The sequence below is a fragment of the Balaenoptera borealis genome (assembly GCF_965194805.1).
Source record: "Balaenoptera borealis genome assembly, chromosome: 2".
Classification (NCBI taxonomy): domain Eukaryota; kingdom Metazoa; phylum Chordata; class Mammalia; order Artiodactyla; family Balaenopteridae; genus Balaenoptera; species Balaenoptera borealis.
Window position 1 is genome coordinate 51331766 of NC_138867.1, and position 21338 is coordinate 51353103.

Genomic DNA, 21338 nt, shown 5'->3' on the forward strand with positions numbered 1-21338 from the left:
ATCAATCCTGGCAAACGAGCTGTGAGAATGAACTGTGCCACTTCTGGGCTGGAACACTGAGCCGATGATGTGAGTTCATTGGATTTTAGGGATGGTGGCTGCTTTATCTGCCGGAGTTCCTGAGTGATGATGAGTAATCCCTCTGTGCCTAACTGTGGTTGGACATATAGTATGAGTCAGAAACTGACCTTTGTTTATTTTAAGCCACTAAATCTTCCTTCCACAAAAAAAGGGTATTTGTAAGATCGTTATGTTTCCATAAAATATTTTTTTAATGTGAATATTTTAATAACTAAAAATGGTAGAGAAAATTTATAGCTTTAATTAAGTATTTTTTTTAAAAGGTGTAGTAGAGTCGTAATATAGAAAACACATTGGCTTTAGGGTCAGACTAGGGTCAAGTCAGTTTTGCCACCTTAAGTTCAAGGCAGATAGTTCTCTGAGCTCCTCAGATGAAGAGGATATACCCATGTCTGAATTGGTGTGATTTTTAAGCAAGACCATATATAAATTACCTGGCACAAGAAACAGAGTAACTATCATTTATTTAGTACTTAATGCATACCAGGCACTGGTCTAAACTTTATACCTAGTGCTATGGACTGACTTGCAGTCCCTCAAAATTCATATGTTGAGGCCCTAACCGGCAGTGTGACTGTATTTGGAGATGGGGTCTTTAGGACCCCATCAGGGTTAGAAGAGGTCATGAGGGTGGGGCCCTCATGATGGGATTAGGAGCTTTATAAGAAGAGGAGGAGAGGTAGGTTATCTCCACCATGTGAGGACTTAGTGAAAAGGAGGGTATCTGAAGCCAGGAAGAGGGCTGTCACCAGGAACTAAACCCTACTGGAACCTTGAGCTTGGACTTTCTTGACTCCCGAACTATGAGAAAATAGTTTAAATTGTTTAAATCACCCAGTCTATGGTGTTTTGTTATAGTGGCTCAAACAGACTAATACACGTATTAATTCATTTAATCATCACAACAGCTCTCTGAAGTAAGTCCCATTATTATTCCCTTTCTACAGATAAAAAAAAAAAAAACTGAGACACAAAGAAGAAAGTGACTTGCCCAGGGTTGCACAGTGATTCCAGCCCATGCAGTCAGACTCCAAACCCATGCTCTTAACCACGGTGCAATGTACGAGAACACAAGTGTAAACTCTCAAAGATAAGCTGTCTGTTAGTGCTGCCAAGCTCACTCTCCAGGAGGAGCACTGGCAGCTCAATGAGGGGCCCTCATGTTTCACATTGTGGCCCCTCAGGGGTACAGAGTGTAGTGTAGCTGGTGTAGTCATTTGTTGCTCGCTTATAATTACAAGGTGGGAAACACTAATAGCTGTGTTGTTTCTGAGCCCAGAGGAGAGGCCTCCATTTGGGAGTGTGGGTTTGGGGGACAGATAGACAAAACACTCAATTTGGCTCCTTAACAATGAGAGAGACCTGAAGAGTCCAAACATGCGTTCCTTGTACCCCAATGTGTGTAGCTGCCGAGCACCCTGAAGCAATGGTGCTCATGACCTTGAAGTCAAAGTTCCCAGGGAAGCACATTTCTGTACCAAGGGGACCCAAGCCTCTTGGGTAATTGTGCATTCAGTGGTTCCTCCATCGTGTCTCTAAATGCAAAGTTGGTCTTTGTGTAGACACAATGCTAATGTCATTCTCTTTCCCCTGCATACAGAGGACCAGATGGGTTTGTGGTGACTTCAGGACAAGGCTTCAGTGGGAGATTATACCAATCGCCGACTCGTAGGCCTGTGAGCTTGAGTTCTATGTAGGTAAGTCTACAATGTCTTTCATAAACACTAAATTAAATGCAAACATATTTTTATATTGTCATCACTTTGAAGAGATTTATCTTTCAAAGCAAAGAATTATCTCTGACTCTTAAACTCAATTCAGGCTTCACTTAAAGAGTCACTCAATCTAATCCTCAGAAATCAGCCACAAGGCTCCCAAATACTTCAATCTTTTTAATGATGCTTGCTTTAAATTCAAATCCTATTTCTCAATATCTCTTTGAAATAGTTGAGAAGCCCTGCCATTTTTCAATTATTCCTGGGCTGTTAAGAGGATTTTGAAGTTATCTATTAATGAACCCTGCTCCCTCTTGTCCCACCCCACAACAGCTCTCCATCGCAGGGAGGAGAGTGAAAACTTACATGACCCTGGATCTGGGGAAGGAGGGTGGACTGAGCAAGGTTGCGATGCTATTGGAGATTGAAATAGAGGGTGTTTTGGTCACAAGCATGCTACCCACAGTTTAGTTCCCTAAGGATAGACGTTTGATATTTGAATTTGGAACAAATATAAAAAAATGGGCAAGAGACCCCCATTTACTGAGCACTCACAACATACAAGGTGTCAGGCTAGGTACACTGCAGTGTATCATTAAATCTTTATAATAATCCCATGAGTAAGTGCTATGATTACTCACCATTGAAAGGTGAGTAAATGGAGGCTTAGATAACTTGCTAACTTAGAAGGGGTGAGGTTGCCAAGCTAGTGGCATAGCCAGGATTTGAAACCAAGTATGTCTGAGCCCAGCAACTTAGTTTTTAGCCTCATACAATGCTCCATTTATTCAACATCGATTATTGAGGGTAATCAAAGAGAGGCGTCAGAAGAAAGCATTTTCTCACTTCTGTATGCAAAAGATAACAAGATCCTCAACTTTCAACATTGATTCAGCAAACATTTCCTAAGGCCCTGTGGTATGTGGGGTGCTCTGGTAGGGGTGGCGTACCAGGGGCACCATGTCATGGACGTGCTGCTGGGGCACTGGCATTTTCAGACATGGACTCTAGTGGAACAGAACCTTCTCTCTTCCCACTTATGACAGGACTCAGAATATAAACAAAGAGCTCCCTCATCTTATGGGGACTGAAGTGCTGAGACAGTAATTTAAAGTTCTAAATAGTTTTGCAGAATCTCCTAAAGATTCCCTGGGGATATTTCAAAATTCAATTCAGTTCAGTAAGTGCTTAGTAAGTGCTGACGATATGCCAAGCCCAGGATTTGTACTAAGGAGATAGAGATGAGTAAGACATCTTCCCTGTCCGTGAGGAGCTCTCAGTATAATGGGGGCTGTTTGTCTGTTCCAGATGCAAATACAGAGATTCTGTTACACACAGAAATCGATAAATGGGTGAATGCCTTTACCTCGAGTAGATTTTGAAAGGCATTACATAAACGTCCGCAGTAAAATACCGTAGGAGAAAAAAAATTAATGTAATGAATAAAAAGGGGAAAGAAAAAGGTTAGGGTTAAGCCTAAATTAAGCCTGGGAAATTACTAGTACATGAGGCATAGCCCAGTGTTCTGCCCAGTATTTTGTAGTCAGCTGGTTTTAAGCTTCCTAGCTGTGAAAGCAAAAAGGGAAACATGATCAGTCATAAAGCTCACAACAGCCAGAGAAACATTCCTGTTGCTCAAGAGAGGCATGTTTTTCCTGGCATCAGACCTGACAAAAATTTTTCCTCTGAGTGTTCCTAAAGGAGACCCATATGAAATAGTGACCCATATTCTCAAGTACCACAGCAGAATTCCAATAATAAACGCAGGAGGTATTTCCAAGTGATAGCTTATCAGCACACCGGCTAAGTTAATAGTGCCAAAGAGAAAGTCTGAAAATTAACATCTCTAAGGGCCACCATGGTTAAGTCCAAGGGCCAAGGTGACTATTGTTCTGGCTCAACCTGGGGGCTAGAAATTCACCTTTGGTCTGGGAGACATATTCTGAGATGATCTCTTCTAAATTTGTAAGCTCCTTGGGAGGAGAGGAGTTAGCTGCTTTACCTTTTTTATACCAGGTATACTCAACCTCGAGCAGCTTGGTCACCTGCTTGTTGGTGTTTTTGTGGTTATCACATGCTTTGGAGTGAAACAGACTGGAATTGTCTTTGCTCCCTTACTTTCGTTGTGTCATGGTGGACAATTTGCTTACCCTCCCTAAGCTTCAGTTTTTCTCTTCTGTGAGTTGGGAGAGGAATACCTGCTTCTCAGGTTTATTGAAAGAAACAGGTGAGGTGGTGTATAATCAAACAAAGCTCTTCAAAGCTTCAAACAAAGCTCTGTGCTCAGGGAAGAGCAAACACTCAACAGTAGCTAACAAGGAGACAAAACTACTGAAAATGTGGGTAATAATGTCACTTGTCTTCTTCAGATTGTAGGGGCATGGCCTTTTTTTCCTTTTTGACTTTAGTGTCATCAAACAACTTTTATTACATTAGTATATTTTGTTAGATTTTGTTCCAACTAAAGATTCAGTATAGCATTTCTAATACTTTGTTTAACTTTGTATAATTTTTAATATAATCCTAAAGCTTTTTTGCTAAGAGCCAAGAAACGTACTTGTTTTATCTCAGGTTTATGAAAGAAAATGCGAAATAAAATGAAACAGCACAAAGGCATTTCAGACCAAAAGTAGCTTCACCAGGCTTTCCCAAGAGCATACATTAGCATCCGATAGAAAACAACATCCATAGCTTAAAGAAATGCACTGGAGACCTGTGAGGCTGTAGATCTAATTTTAATTAAAATTAAGATTTTCAGAAGGAGTGATTTCATTAATGCCCTTACTTAATAGACAAGTACCAATCTGCATATCTGGACAATGCATATGCAAAGCAGGTGATGAAGGCTTGCAATATAAAGGCTCAGAAAGCAAATTGCTGGCTGACCTTGCTGACCTTGGACTGAATGGGCAGGCGTGTGTCAAGTCCACATATATGTCTCTTACCAAAAAACCTGCACCTCTTTAAATGCTCATAGGTATAAACGCATGCTTGCTCTGTTTTTCTTACCTTGGCTCTTTCTTTCCTCTCCCAGAGTGGCTCTCTTGCACAGCCTTCCTCAGGCTAGGTGGCCCAGGGGCCAGCTAAGCCTCTGACCCCCCTCTCAGTCAGTTCTCAGGGGACAAATCCCAGTAGACACTCAGGGAGATGTGGGCCATTGTTACGTGGATTCTGTTGAGCTTCCCTGGAAATAGGAACAATTTGAATTTCAACAGCTATTTGTTGGCAATCAGAACCCTGTGAACTTGAGCCTGTAGCTCTGATTTGAAGGTCTCCAGGAGGGCATGTGGCATGGCATAAGGTCACACTGTCCCAGTACTATTTCATATTTTGATTTGGCTGGTGGACCAGAGAACATCTCATTAAGTGTGCAAACTAGATCATGTTAAGTAAGTGGCTTGAATACCTGGCAGAGAAAGATTGGATTTCCAAGTAACCTTAGAGAATGAGTCAGACATAAACAGAGGAAGGTTAGGGGTGATTTTATATATGTGTACATCCTCCCTCCCACACATGGGAGAGAGAGAGAGAGGGAGAGAGTCTGGGATCACCATATACACGGTGTCTATGGCTACTTGGCCCAGGCTGACACTAAATAAATAACAGTTTAACTGAAGTGGCCTAACTAAAGGATTAACTCAAAGAGATTAGGAATGCTTTTCTAGCAACCTGGTTCACAAAGGATCTGGAGTTCAGGATTGTTTTCTTATCAACTAAAAAGTAAACTTTGTAATTTTCAGCTATCTTTAGTGCTAGTTGCTCTCATTGCCAAAATGAAACCTCAAAACAAAACCAAACCAAACCATAGAACAATGAAGAAACAAAAGCTGGTGTTCTTTTTACTGCTTTTGTTTCCTCTTTCCTTTATCCAGAAGATGCAGTTGGGGCTATGTATAGGAGAGGCTAATGTAACTTTTAATTTCCATTTGGGGACTGATTGTGGTAGCCCTCATTCCCATTTATTGTTTCCCCAAAATCCCTCCACCCACAAGGAAACACTGGGTCCCCTCAATAATTCTGGGCCAAGTTCTTTCTCCCCTGTGCTGTAGACACAGTTGGGATAGACACAACCATTGGAATCATGGATATCTAAGATCCTCTGGAGGGCAGAGTTCGGTGAAGAACCATAACTAACTGTTAGAAGACCAACTTCAGGGGGAAGGGTGCCTTGTTCAAGGTGCTCCCTGCCGGATGCCCAGAGAGGGTGCCTCTGTTTACAGGAGTGACCTTCTTTGGGAGCCGACCTTCCCTGGAACATGCCAGTTGATATTCATTTCAAGTTTCTTCTGCTGTGTGACCTCTGGATACTGTCTTAAGCAGTTATTTATCTCACTAATTATTCCACCCCCCCCTCAATGTTTTCTTTCAGTGTTTCACACCTTTTTTTTTAAGCTTTAAATAAAATTTACCTAGGCTAGAGAACTAACTCACAAATTGAAACAAGATAATTCTCACTTTCTTTGTGGATTTTCTGTGTCTTTAGATATTTTTATTATTTTCAGTAGTTAGGCTAAATTTAGAGGAAAAGGAGATTTGAAACAGTTAATTGTTAACTCTCAGTGGTCTAAATAAAATTATTGTTTAGCTTTTCTTTCTTATCTACCTTTTCTATTTGTTTGATGGAAAAGTTTACTTTGAACTCTGGAGCTCTAGAAGCCAAACTTTGGTGAAAAACAAACCCAGGATTAAATATAATAGACACTTGTCCCTTTCGCTTCTGTGACTTCAGGCTTTTTCCCCCTCTGTAAAATTATTATAATGATACCTACTTCCCAGAACCGAAATGCTGATTAAATGCTCTGATCTATGTATTGCTCTTAGGATGGTGCATGTAACATAGCAAAGGCTTAATTAATGACAATCATATCATCAACAAAATGGAAAGACATCCTACTGAATGGAAGGAAATATTTGCAAATCATATATCTGATAAGGGGTTAATATCCAAAATATATAACTCAATAGCAACAAACCAAACAGTCTAATTTAAAAATGGGCAAAACATCTGAACAGACATTTTTACAATGAAGATGTACAGATGGCCAACAGGTACGTGAAAAGATACACAACATCATTAATCATCAGGGAAATGTAAATCAAAACCACAATGAGATATCAACTCATACCTACTAGAATGGGCATCATCAAAAAGACAACAAATAACAAATGTTGGTGAGGATGTGGAGAAAAGGGAACCCTTGTATGATTTTGTTGGGAATGTAAATTTGTGCAGTCACTGTGGAAAACAGTATGGAGGTTCCTCAAAAAATTAAAAATAGAACTATCATATGATCCAGCTCTACTACTTCTGGGTATTCATCTGAAAAAAATGAAAACACTAATTCAAAAAGATATTTGTACCACCTTGTTCACTGCAGCATTATTTACAATAGCCAAAATATGGAGACAACCTAAGTTTCTATTGATAGATAAATGGATAAAGAAAATGTGATAGATAGATAATGGAATATTATTCAGCCATAAAAAAGAAAGAAATCTTATCATTTATGGCAACATGGATGGACTTTAAAAAAATAATTATTTATGTCTTTTTTTTTAACATCTTTATTGGAGTATAATTTCTTTACAATGGTGTGTTCGTTTCTGCTGTATAACAAAGTGAATCAGCTGTATGTATACATATATCCTCATATCCCCTCCCTCTAGTGTCTCCCTCCCACCTTCCCTATCCCACCCCTCTAGGTGGTCACAAAGCGCCGAGCTGATCTCCCTGTGCTATGCAGCTGCTTCCCACTAGCTATCTATTTTACATTTGGTAGTGTATATATCTATTTTACATTTGGTAGTGTATATTTTACATTTGGTAGTGTATATAGAGTAGTCAATGCTACTCTCTCACTTTGTCCTAGATTACCCTTCCCTCTCCTCATGTCCTCAAGTCCATTCTCTATGTCTGTGTCTTTATTCCTGTCCTACCCCTAGGTTCATCAAAACCATTTTTTTTTTTTTTTTAGATTCCATATATATGTGTTAGCATATGGTATTTGTTTTTCTCTTTCTGACTTACTTCACTCTGTATGACAGACTCTAGGTCCATCCACCTCACTACAAATAACTCAGTTTCATTTCTTTTTATGGCTGAGTAATATTCCATTGTATATATGTGCCACATCTTCTTTACCCATTCATCTGCTGATGGACACTTAGGTTGCTTCCATGTCCTGGCTATTGTAAATAGTGCTGCAATGACCATTGTGGTACATGTCCCTTTTTGAATTATGGTTTTCTCAGGGTATATGCCCAGTAGTGGGATTGTTGGGTCATATGATAGTTCTATTTTTAGTTTTTTAAGGAACCCCCATACTGTTCTCCATAGTGGCTGTATCAATTTACATTCCCACCAACGGTGCAAGAGGTTTCCTTTTTCTCCACACCCTCTGCAGGATTTACTGTTTGTAGATTTTTTGATGATGACCATTCTGACCATTCTGAGGTATCAATGAGGTGATACCTCATTGTAGTATTGATTTGCATTTCTCTAGTGATTAGTGATGTTGAGCATCCTTTCATGTGTTTGTTAGCAATCTGTATATCTTCTTTGGAGAAATGTCTATTTAGGTCTTCTGCCCATTTTTGGATTGGGTTGTTTGTTTTTTTGATATTGAGCTGCATGAGCTGAGCGTATATTTTGGAGATTAATCCTTTGTCAGTTGCTTTATTAGCAAATATTTTCTCCCATTCTGAGGGTTGTCTTTTTGTCTTGTTTATGGTTTCCTTTGCTGTGCAAAAGCTCTTAAGTTTCATTAGGTCTCATTTGTTTATTTTTGTTTTTATTTCCATTCTCTAGGATGGGGATCAAAAAGGACCTTGCTGTGATTTATGTCATAGAGTATTCTGTGTATGTTTTCCTCTAAGAGTTTTATAGTGTCTGGCCTTACATTTAGGCCCCTAATCCATTTTATGTTTATTTTTGTATACGATGTTAGGGAGTGTTCTAATTTCATTCTTTTACATGTAGCTGTCCAGTTCTCCCAGCACCACTTATTGAAGAGGCTGTCTTCTCCATTGTATATTCTTGCCTCATTTATCAAAGATAAGGTGACCATATGTGCTTGGGTTTATCTCTGGGCTTTCTATAACATGGATGGACTTTGAGGGCATTATGCTAAGTGAAGTAAGTCAGGCAGAGAAAGATAAATACCATATGATCTCACTTATATGTGGAATCTAAAAAAAAGCCCCAAACCAAGCTCATAGATACAGTGAACAGATTGGTGATTGCCAAAGCCAGGGGGTGGGAACTGGGTGAAATGGGTGAAGGGGGTCAAAAGGTACAAACTTCCATTTATAAAATAAGTAAGTCATGGGATGTAATGTACCGCATGGTGACTATGGTTAACAATACTGTTCTGCATATTTGAAAGCTGCTAAGAGAGTAAATCTTAAAAGTCTTCATCACAAGAAAAACATTTTTTTGGTAACTATGTGTGGTGATGGATGTTATTTAGCCTTATTGTGGTGATCATTTCACACTATATACAAATATCGAATCATTATGTTGTACATTGAAACTAATATAATGTTATACATCAATTATACCTCAACCAAAAAAATTTCTGATATAACCACATTGAGAGAATAATTCTTTCAAATAACATTAGATATTGTTTTAACTGTATATCTTAATACAATATGTTCTAACTATAAACAAAATAAGTGACAGTCATTATTATTATTTGGTAATGGGTTAATTGGCTAGTAAGCCTTGGAATTGTGGTCATAGTGAAAATAGTCACATTAAAAAACCATCAGATTTGAGACTTGTTTCTGTTTGAGCAACTGCCCATTTACATTTCCTGTACCTATTGGTACAGTCGGTCAGAAGAAAAGTTAAAATCCACATAGGCAACACCACATTTTGTGTTGTAGTTTCCCTCAGGGAATAGGAATAAGTTAGACTCTGAGGAGAGGATGACATGATGCCCATCTAGACGCTAAAGCAACATTCTCATTCTGTGCTTCAGAGACACTGGTGTTTTATGACTCGTTAGGAAGCATAGCAGAAGAGACTCCTGCAGTCAAACACAAAGTTCCCACTGCAGGAAATGGACTGATTTTTGCCTTGGGCTGCTCACATCAGAAAACTAGGAATGACCTTTGGTCCCCTCCTTCCCTTTCCCCACGGTATCCAATCCACCAGCACGTCTTCTTACTCCATTTCCAAATTGTACCACATCCTCCTCTCTCTGTCTTCTTAGCTCTCCCCTCCAAACAGCTTGGCCTAAGCAGTGATGCAACCTACCTGCCCCGCCTCCATGTCCCCTACTGTCTAGAGCAAGTCCACAGTAATCTTTGAACAACTAAATCCCAGTACTTCATTCCACTGCCTAAAGCCCTCCCTGGCTTCCTGTTGCCCTGAGAATAAATCCAAACCTCATCTTGTGTTATTGCTCCATTCACTCCATTCTGGCCTCATGGGCCTTATCTCTGTCCTTGAGTATGACATTCTCACTTCTGGCTGAAGGCCTTCGCCTGGAGAGTTCTTCTGAAGCTACTCTTTATAGCCATCTCCACACACCACCTACCCCTATGTGCTGTATCACATCTCCTTGTTTTATGTTATTTTTAGAGATCATACCACTATCAGAAATTACACTGTTCATTTGTTGGTTACTTGTTCCTGGCCTTGCCTGGAATGTAAACCTTCTGAAAGTTGGGATGTTGTTTTATCACCAAGTGCCTGGCATTTCATAGACACTCAGATATTTATTGTATAAATGAATAAAGCAGTAGTTAAATAACAGCAGATGCTAGACCTTACACAGCCTTAAAAGTATGGCCAAAAATATGGCCACTAGTTCTTTTACGATATACCCTGTAGCCATAAAATGAAGCATCATTTTGCTTTTCTGTAATGACGGTTTTAGATGAAACTTGCAAAATTGAAACATGTTTTCATCCACTTGGGGGCAAATTTAAAACTTCAAATGAGAAGGAATACCTTGGTCACCATGACTATAAAACTGAAGTTGAAGTGTTATAATAAAAATACTTTTAGACATTCAATTAAATGCTTTCCTTGGACCCGCAGCAGCTGGTAAACATCACACTCTAAACAAAAAGTCTTTTCTTAATTTTATGTTTTACTTTCAAATGATATATATATTTGATAAGTATAATGCATTTTTTTAAATTGTGTTTTTTAACATCTTTATTGGAATATAATTGCTTTACAATGGTGTGTTAATTTCTGCTTTTATAACAAAGTAAATCATTTATACATATACATATGTTCCCATATCTCTTCCCTCTTGTGTCTCCCTCCCTCCCACCCTCCCTATCCAACCCCTCTAGGTGGTCACAAACCACCGAGCTGATCTCCCTGTGCTTTAATTAAAGTTAACAAGAAAGCTTTTTGTTGACCAGAAACCAATTTAATAATATTTTAGTGTTCTTTCTTTTTTTACTAGACTATTTCCTATATAGACTCTGGTTTTCAAAGCAGCAGAAGCATTTTTCAAATGAAGTATTCCAAAGCTCCAATATATAAAACAGAAATGTCCTGACTCCAATAGTCCTTAGTTGTGTGAGCTTTGGAAAGATTACTTAACCTTTCTGAGTCTGTTTTCTCTTCTATAAAATGGGGATCACAATAACTTGCTGCAAGGATTAAATAAACTAATCCATGTGACACTCCCAGCTCAGCATTTGACATAACAATCCCCTGATAAGTGCTACTTATTTTCTATGTTGCTCTCTCCACCCCCTCCCTTTACTCCAGTCCTACTCAGTGAGTTCCTGCTATGTACCTAGCACTTGCTAGGTACTGGGTAAAACAACAGTGAGCAAGGCCTGGTGCTTGACCTCAGGCTTAGAGAAGCCCTTTGCGTTAAAGACTTTTAGTGTGGCTTGGAGTTTGATGATACAGGACTTATAACTATATATATCAATATCAGTAAAACATAAGCTTACCACATATTGTAGGCAGGGTTCCAAAGTCAAGTTAAAAAGCATTGCAGAAGACAAGTGTTTTTGTGTGATATTCATGATTGGTTGATACCCAGGGTTGCAAAATCAAGTTTAAAAGCACTGGGGTACACCAAACTGTATAGGTTTCATTCTAGAACTTCTAGAACATTTACCTTGGGAAAATGCACTATGACTTTCTAAGGAAATCTCTGGCAGTTCTGTGCACATATTAGGGGCTCAAGGAATATTTGATTTGTAAATATCAAATCAGTGATACACATAGTTTCTGAGACATTATAGGAGGAAAGGAAATTTCTAGCTGAGGCTACCGTTTTTCTGTTGTCTATACTTTTCTGTGTAGGATTCATGTTGGACCCAAAGATGAATCCAATGTTGACAGGTAGCAAAGGGGGTGAGCAAGGCACTCTGAGAAGGAGAGAGTAGATAAATTCTACTTTGTTGTGGCGTAAGCCTTAAGCAACTATTTTTCTATAGAGGATTATGAATTACAGTAATTTAGTAAAACTTAGAATAAGAAGAAAACCTAGCATTCAGACTGTGCTTGAAAAGCTAGATAAAGCCTCCACAGAGTTGAATTCTAAGATTTTTGATTTCTCTGTTGAGGATTTTTTTAATAATTCTGGGTTTCATGCTTCTTATTCCAACCCAGTGAACTTAATAGGGCATTTTGGTTAAATGTATGATTCCAAAGCTTTTCCCAGGCAAGAGGTAGGTATAGAATGGTAAGACTCATTTGACTGAAATCGCTAACATTTTAGAACAAAACAGAAGCATGGTTAAGCTTGTGAAGATTTAAATGTGTTTAGAGGTGATTTAATGTGTGTATGGAGAAGCTGTTTTTCACTGTACCAAATTCACGCAAACAAATTGGTACTTAGTTTCTTCTTAACATCTCCCTACCTTATTTACCTTATTTCAACTCTCCTGTACTAGGTATTTGTTCCAGGAGCCACAATGCCCTGAGTCTACCCTGGTGCTGCCCTCACCCTGGCCTTCTGATGTCTCATTCCTCCCCATTTCCTTTCCATCTGCATGCATGGATCGCCGTATTGGTTTTCCAGATGTTTGGGCTTGAACTGGACAAGTGTCTTTTGGATCCAATCCTTCCTCTGCCCTTGCTAAAGTAGTAACCCATCAGTCTATTAAATCAGTGCTAATAGGAGAAGCTTAGAGGAGACCTGAGGGGCTCTGCTTCAGTTCCCCAATTCTATGCATTTGTAGGGGCTTTCTCGAGGCCAAAGTCCATCTTTAAAGACTATAGCTCAGTGTTTCCCAATCTTTCTTTCACCAACAATCTCTCTTACAATTTTTTTCCCTTCACCCCAATTTTTTTTTAAGAATTTTGTCTACCAAACAAATATAATCAAGGATATATTTTCCTTATAATTAAAACTTTCATTTAGCTTGATGTAAGTATCAGCTCCCTGAGTTGATATGACTACAATCACGAGCGAAGAAACTTGATGTTTTAGCTGTGCATACATATTTCAGATAAACATGTGACATACAAAGAGAGTTTTGATATTAAAAAAGCTCTGTGACCCCAGGAGGATCAGGAATCCCAGGTTGGAAAAATCATTTAAACTAAAGAAATGATTCTAATGGTGAAGATTTCATTAGGTGGTATTACCTCAGGCTTGTTGGGAGATGTTGAAGGGAAATGGGGATTTGATCTGCTGCTCAGTTCATACTGTATGAACAGTTACCAATATTTATTAACATGTACCTTTCCTTGTTCTCATGCATGCTTATATACCATATGTGTGAAAATTTTCTCCTTGTAGAGGTATAGTTTAGGGGGAAGTTTTATGAAATAGAACTTTGTATGGATAATTTGTAATATGAACTTAATTGTCACTCTTCTCCAAAGTTAGCAAATAATAGAGGATAATCTTAAACTAGTCCTAGAGGGGTTTCAAAAAATACGCTAAATGTCAAGGATTGAATGATTAAGAAAAGACAAATGCCAGGTCTTCACTTCCCTCCATTCTCACCAAAAGATGGTTTTATCAGTACCTTTTTCCAGCAAGGGAACTCCTTAATCACACAAGCCATGTTTATTATTGAGAACTGACTTTTCTACTCATGGCAATTTGAAGAAATAAAAGACTTCAGCGCTTCATAATGTTTAAGGAGAGCCAAGAAAAAATCTGGGGACTTCCCTGGCGGTCCAGTGGTTAAGACTCCATGCCTCCAAAGCAGGGGGCACAGGTTCGATCCCTGGTCGGGGAACTAAGGTCCCATATGCCATGAGGCAAAAAAAAAAAAAAAAAAGAGAGAGAGAGAATTTGAACTACTGGTGGAGGGAACAAACTGAAAAATCAATCAGGAGCTGAAGTGGAGGAATCTTTGTAAATGGCTATGAGAAGAACCTGAGAATTAATGTTGACAGACACTTAAATTGCTGTCAGATTTTACTAATGGAATCACATTACTACTAGAGCAAATTGTGTGGTTTTAAAATTTCAGCAATAAAGGAGAGGAGAGAAAAGTTCAGGCTTAAGAAAAAAACCCACATTCTCGAAATGCAATATGCTAGAGAGTGAGAGAGAAAGAATTATTGGAAGTGGCAAGAAAGTAACTTTCAGGTATTTGGTAACCAGGATAGCAGATGTGAGAGAAGTCATTGTCAAAGAAGTAGTTCTATACATTTATTCTCTTGAACTTAATTGGAACTGGCAGGGTTTTTTTCCCTAAAAATAAGCAGTTAATTTTAGAATCATTTTCAATAGACAGAAAAATTGCAGAGATAGTAAAGAGTTCTTGGGCTTCCCTGGTGGCTCAGTGGTTAAGAATCTGCCTGCCAATGCAGGGGACATGGGTTTGAGCCCTGGTCCGGGAAGATCCCACGTGCCGTGGAGCAACTAAGCCTGTGCACCACAACTACTGAGCCTGTGCTCTAGAGTCTGTGAGCCACAACTACTGAGCCTACGTGCCACAACTACTGAAGCCCGTACACCTAGAGCCTGTGTTCCGCAACAAGAGAAGCCACTGCAATGGGAAGCCCACACACCACAATGAAGAGTAGCCCCCACTCGCCGCAACTAGAGGAAGCCCGCATGCAGCAGCAAAGACCCAACACAGCCAAAAATAAAAATAAAAAGATAAAATAAATAAATTTATAAAAAAAAAGAGTTCTTGTATACCCCATATCCAATTTTCTCTATTATTAACATCTTATATTAGTATAGTATATTTATCACAGTTAATGAACCAATATTGATACTTTTTCACAAACTGATGTCCATACTTTATTTGGATTTCCTCTTTCCCCCTGATGTCCTTTTTCTGCTCTAGGATCCCATCCAGGATACCACTGGACATTTAGTTGTCATGTGTCCTTAAGCTTCTCTTGGTTGTGATAGCTTCTCAGACTTTCCTTATTTTTGATGACCTTGACAGTTATTTTGAAGAATGTATCTGAGTTGGGCTTGGTCTGGTTTGCTTCTCATGATTACACTGGGGTTTTAGATTTTGGGGAGAAAGACCACAGAGATAAAGTGCCATTCTCATCACATGCTATCACCGTGACTTATCCCTGTTGGTGTGAACCTTGACCACCTGGCTACGATAGTGTGTATTTGCCAGGTTTCTTCATTGCAGAATTACTCTTTTTTTCCTTTCCCATACTTTTTGGAAGGAAGATACTATAAGCAGCCATCAACTAAGAAGTGGGGAGCTTTGGGATCCTGCATGGGAGATTTGTCTGCTCTCCCCCATTTACTTATTTATTCAATCATTTATTCATATCAATATGGACTCATGGATATTATTTCATATTTGGGGTCATAAGTCAATACTCCTTTATTGTTCAAATTGTTCCAGGTTTGGCCATTGGAAACTCTTTCATGTGACTCCTGTGTCCTGTTGACATACTCCCATCATTTTAGTTTTTAATTATTTTTTTTGTTTTTTTAGCACTTCCTTACTTCTGGTGCTACAAGAAGCTCCAGGCTCATCTTGTATATTTCCTGCCTCAGTCCGAGAATCAGTCATTTCTCCAAAAAGCCCTAGTTCTCTTCCTTGGAGAATGGTATTATAAATCAAGATGTGGGCACTTGCCAGAGGCTGTGCTCAAGTCTCAGTGCAGGGAGAGAGTGGCCTACTATGAGCTATCTTACTCCCTACCAACCCCTTTTCCCCATTTCATGGGAAGCCTGGAAAAATACAGAAAGAGGTCAAAGAAAATGAAAACTAGCTTAACTATCTGCCCAAGAAGGCTTGATATCCAGAGATTCACTTGCAGAGGTCTTCAGTTTAACCTGCAGTCATCATAAGATCAGTTCAAACACGTATTTGTTGCTGAAGATGTACACAGTCTGGCATTTGCAGTCCTCCTTTCACCTCACCTTTGAAACCCTCTGGTGAGAAGTTGGCTTGCAGCCTAAGTGTGTGTGGGTTTATAGCTTGCAGTTTGAATTTCACTGCACACAGTTTAGTTGCGTGGAGCCCCATTACTCTTCATAACTGAGCCCTTGAATAAATGTGTTTCTTCATCAAACCAAACAAGCAAACAAAACCACCCTTGCGCTAAAAGGAAAAGAATGACCGCTCTCCGTGAACCCAATAAAACTCCCACTTGCCATTGCATGTATGCAACCAGCAAGGTGCAAATCAATGATCACACATTTCTCTGCTGGGGGAGCGCATGTCTGTGTGATCAGAGGTGCACTGCAAATGAAACTTAGCCCGATGCTTTTGCAGAGCCGTAATTCTCTTAGGAAAGTGAGAGGGAAAAAAAGCTTTAAAAATAGAACCAAAAAAAAAGAAGCAAGTACATAACTGGATAATAATCACAGAGAGCGTTGTGGTCAACTGGTCCAACCTCCTTATTTTATTGAGAAGAAAAGAGCTAAGTCCCTTGCCAATCTTACTGAACTAAGTAGGGGCAGCCCAGAACTGGAGTTCAGGTTTCTGACTCCGAGGCTGGCGCTATTTTCATGCTGCCTTATAGGTAGTGCTTAGATAGAGTCTTAAACCTGGTTTATGTTCAGTGTTCTTGGCAAGTTAGGAAATAACTTAAACATATATAAGTTTTCATTTTTCCTCCGGGGAGAAGTGTATAGTGGTAAGAAGCAGGGTATAATCTATGGAGATATCATTCTTAGCCCCTCAGATAGGCTTTGGAAGTCATATTTTAAGCATGCATCAGAAAAATAAGGGTCAGCATAGACAGAGGAGCTGCTGGCATTGAACATTGTTTTGTACCCCGCATTCTCAGCCTTACTATTAGGGATGTTTAATTGATGTCCAAATCCAGGATACAGCATCATTTCAACAATTTTATTAAGTCTCTGGCTACAAAGGGGAGAAGCTCAGACTAGCACAAATTAAAGAAGGTTATTTAATTAAGAATGTAACAATTAGTGTCATATACTGAAGGACAGGAAATAATGTACCACAAAGCTTAAGGAGGATTGGGATTAAAGGATTCTCAGAGGGTTCTAGAGTTGGTAAGTCAGTAAATATTTACTAAGTAGCTGCTATACGCCAGGTACTTGGGGACACATAAGCGAAAAATTCAAAGTCATTTCCTCAAGGAGCTGATGTTACAGTGGGACAATTTGAACAGTAAACATGCAAATATATTAATAGAATTAATTCATTTACTGATAAATGCCGTGAAGAAAATAAAACAGGGAAATGTGATAGACAGTAATGGGGCAGGAGGTTCTTTTGCTGAGGTGGTCAGGAAAGGCCTTTCTGAGGAGGTGACATTTGAGTTATGAGAGGGAGTCAGGCATGTGAAGATCTGGGGAAGACACTTCCAACTAGAAGAAACAGGAAGTACAAAGTCCCTGAAACAAAACTGAACTTTAAATGCATGGGGATGGGATAAGGCTGGTGTGGTTCAAATGAAAGAATTGAGGAGAGAAATAAGGGACATAATGTCAAAGAAGTAGGCAGAGGACAGATCGTAGAGGGCCTTTTAGACTTCGGTGAGAAATTTGTAGTTTTACCTGGATGCAGTGGAAATTCATCAAAGAGTGATAAGCAGTATAGCAATAACTGATCCTGCTGCTATTTGTAGAACTGACCATAGTTAAAAGATTATTGCAGAAATTTACTGAGAAATGATGATGAGGTGGTGGTAAAGAATTGGTGAGGGGTGGTCAGAGTCAGGATAAATTTTGGAGATAGAGCTCATGGGACTTGCTGATGGATTAGATATGGAATATGAAGGAAGGAGAGGAATTGAGGATGACTTGTAGGATTTTTGACCTGAGCAACTCAGTGGATGTTGGTGCCTTTGTTGAAAAGAGGCAGGCGAATAAGTCTCTATCCGTCTAAGATGATGTGGACTGAGGGATCAAACATTCTTTAGGCCATGTTAAGGGTGAGATAATTTTTAGACAGCCATAGGGAGATGTCACATAGGTGGTTGGATACTTGAGTGTCAAGTTCAGGCACAAATAAAGACTGCTGATGCAGAATTGAGTTGTCACAACGTGTTTACTTTGTTTAAAGCCAAGGGATTGAAGGAGACTAACTTGAAAGAGAATATTGAGATCAGAAGAGAATCAAAGGCAGAATCCTGGAGGCGTGACAGTGATGAAAGGTCTGGTGGAAGAAAAGCCAGCAAAGGAGATAAGGAAAGAGACTGGAGAAAGTCGGAGGAAACCTCATGGCATAAAACTGTAAAAAATTGTTTCAAGAAGTGTCAACTGTGTCAAATGCTGCTGAAAGGTCAAGTAAGCTGAGGGCTTTGTGGTCATTTGAAACTTTAATGAGTTATATCAATGAAGCAATGGGGGCAAAATCCTCATTGCATTGGGTGGAACAGAAAATTGGAGGCAAGGCAATGGAGACAATGAGGATAGATAACTTCTCTGTAATGGGGGAAAAAAACAAACCCAGAATGTGTGGGCACAGATTCAGGATTAGTTTGATGGTGGGAAAATATCATTCTTATCTGATTGCATTTAGTTTCTCTGTGAAGTATGAAGTGAGTATTTGATTCTTTTTTCTCAGCTCTTATTTTCCATTTTCCCAGATTACTGAGAACAGCACCTTAGCTCTCCTGTAACTTTAGCTTGCAAGTGTCTTTGGCTTGCCATGGTACCGACTCTGGCCTCAAATCGACGTTACATTACAGCAGTGATGACCAACATGGTCTTACAGTGGTGTTTATGTCTCAGTTCAGATTCTTGAGAGGGGCAGCCATAGCTCATGCTAGTCTGTTGGCTCTGGGTCAATGTCTACTTCTGATCCCACTAGTTATAGTAGGAGGTCTTGGTTACCTAGTAGAAACATGCAACTTAGGCCTAGTCCTTTATCATGGGCTTTTCCAAAGAGGACAATGTGAATTGGAAAGTGTCTTAATTTCCTGTGGCTGCTGTGACAAATTACCACCGATGTAATGGTTTAAGGCAATAGAAATTTATTTCCTCACAGTTCTGGAGGCCAGAAGTCCCAAATAAAATCATCAGGAGGGCCAGGCTCCCTCCTGAGGCTCTAGAGGAGAATTCGTTCCTTGCCTCTTCTACTTCTGGTGGCTGCTGGCATGCCTTGACATTCTTTGACTTGTAGCTGCATCACCCCAATCTTTGTCTCTGCTTTCACATTGCCTTCTCCTCCCTCTCCTCTGTGAGAGGGTCTCTCCTCTATGTATCTGTTCTTATACTCCTTCTACCTCTATCTTATAAGGGTACATATGACTACATTTAGGACCCATCTGGATCACCCAGAGAGGTCCTCCTTTTAAGTTCTTTTACTTAAGCACATCGTTTGCCACATAAGGTAATAATCACTCTTTTTGTCATATAAGGTAATTTTCAAAGTTCTAGAGATTAGGGTATGAACATATACTTTTTTGTGTCTATGTGGGGTGGGAACACCATTCAGCACACTGTAAACAGGTACTTGAAAACCTGAAAACATCTTCCAGGGCTTTCCTCTTTGTCAAACATTTTCTAAAGGATAAGAATGGAGATAAAGGATGCAAGGGTTGGATTCAAGATTTTGCCTAAATCAGTCTCTGAGTAACCATTGTATCAAAAGGATTTGTGGTAACTTAGATATATTGACACAGAGTCCCAATGAAAAATAGTACCATTTGGCACCATGTTGGTTATGAAATGAGAAAATGCATTTGAACCAGACCTATTTTCTTCTTATTGAACATCTATACATACATAATGGAAGCAACAGATGACTGTGGAGAGAAATTGACTATACATGTCTTCCTTGATTTATGATGGGGTTATGTCCTGATAAACCCATCATAAATGGAAAATATCTTAAATTGAAAATGCATTTAATATGCCTAACCTACTGGACATCATAGCTTAGCCTAGCATTCCTTAAACATGCTCAGAACACTTACATTAGAATACAGTTGGGCAAGATCATCTAACACAAAGCCTATTTTATAATGAAGTTTGAATATCTCATGTAATTTATTGACTATTGTACTGAAAGTGAAACCCAGAAATGTTGTGTATGTGCAGGATGGTTGTAAGTGTATTGGCTGTGATCACATGGCTGACTGGGAGCTGCCCCTGCCCAGCATCAGGAGAGAGTATCATACTGCGTGTTGCTAGCCCAGGAAAAGATCAAAATTCAAAATTTGAAGTACAGTGGGTACTGAATGTGTACTTCTTTCACACTATCATAAAGTAAAAAAATTGTAAGTCAAACCATCTTAAGTCAGGGACCATCTATACAGGTATTTTTCCATCTAATCTGGGCTTTGTGAAGTGTAGTCAAAAAATTTATTAGTGGAACAGTCAGCTTTTACCTTGCTGTCCTTTCTTGTCAGTTGTCAGTCAAAAAGGGGAAAAATATAGAAATAGAAAGTAGCTTCTGGGCTTAGAAGAATATGAGAAAAAATATTGATAGCTTAATTCAGGCTGTTGGAGTTATTTCCTTGGCTACATTTCCTTGGTGTGTTCTTTGTGAAATTCCCTCATCCTGCTCTCTTAGCTCATGAAAGCACAGTTATACTGATGACCTTGAGTCAACCTTTCTTGAGGAAATCCTCCTTTTGAATAGTTATTCTTGTCAGCGCTTTTTCCTCCAGTCATCCAACTGCCAAGTCCCACCTACTAAATTAGAGGAGAGGAATTATTCTAAGTGTCCTGCTCATAACTTTCTCTTCTGGGATGACTAAAAATCCCAGGGCTATTTCCTGTGAGAAGCACTGTCCTCGTGTTGATATCTAGTCTGCCTAATTTGACTTTAGATTAAACAGGGACCTGTTTATTCTGGTCTGTGGAGTGTTCACAGTATCCACAATTACCAAGCCCCCTAGTTTTGCTCCTGTTCTCACCCCTGGGAATAATAATGGCCTCTACAAGTTGTATGAAGGAGGACCAAAGCTTTGTAGGGGAAGAACATGGGGGAGACTCCTCTTGGGCTCTTTAGCCCCTGGAGGAGCTCATTGCTCATTTCTACCCTCAGAGTGGTCTCTGGAGCCGCTGACCTGCCTCCCATGCAGAGAGCAATGGCCACACCCGGGGTCTCTCTCCTCTCTGTTTAGAGGCAGCCATAAACGTCCTTGCGGTGTAGCCTTTTGGGATGGATTAGAGAGGCTTAGCTACTTTCCATAGTGTCAGGTGGAGAGGATCTATTTGAATTAAGCAATAGAGA

General features: G+C 39.5%; 1 protein-coding gene across 2 annotated transcripts in view; it reads left to right on the forward strand.

The window, feature by feature from the left end:
* The window catches only part of IPO11 (importin 11), a 485545-nt gene that overhangs the window by 410811 nt on the left and 53396 nt on the right, over window positions 1-21338 (forward strand). Inside the window, exon 30 of one of the 2 annotated variants that reach the window (XM_082383170.1) lies at window positions 1682-1778. In XM_082383170.1, coding sequence (XP_082239296.1) covers window positions 1682-1753 — 72 coding nt within the window. In that variant the 3' untranslated portion in view covers window positions 1754-1778. The remainder of the gene's footprint in view (window positions 1-1681; window positions 1779-21338) is intronic. The other variant, XM_082383171.1, reaches the window with a different exon arrangement.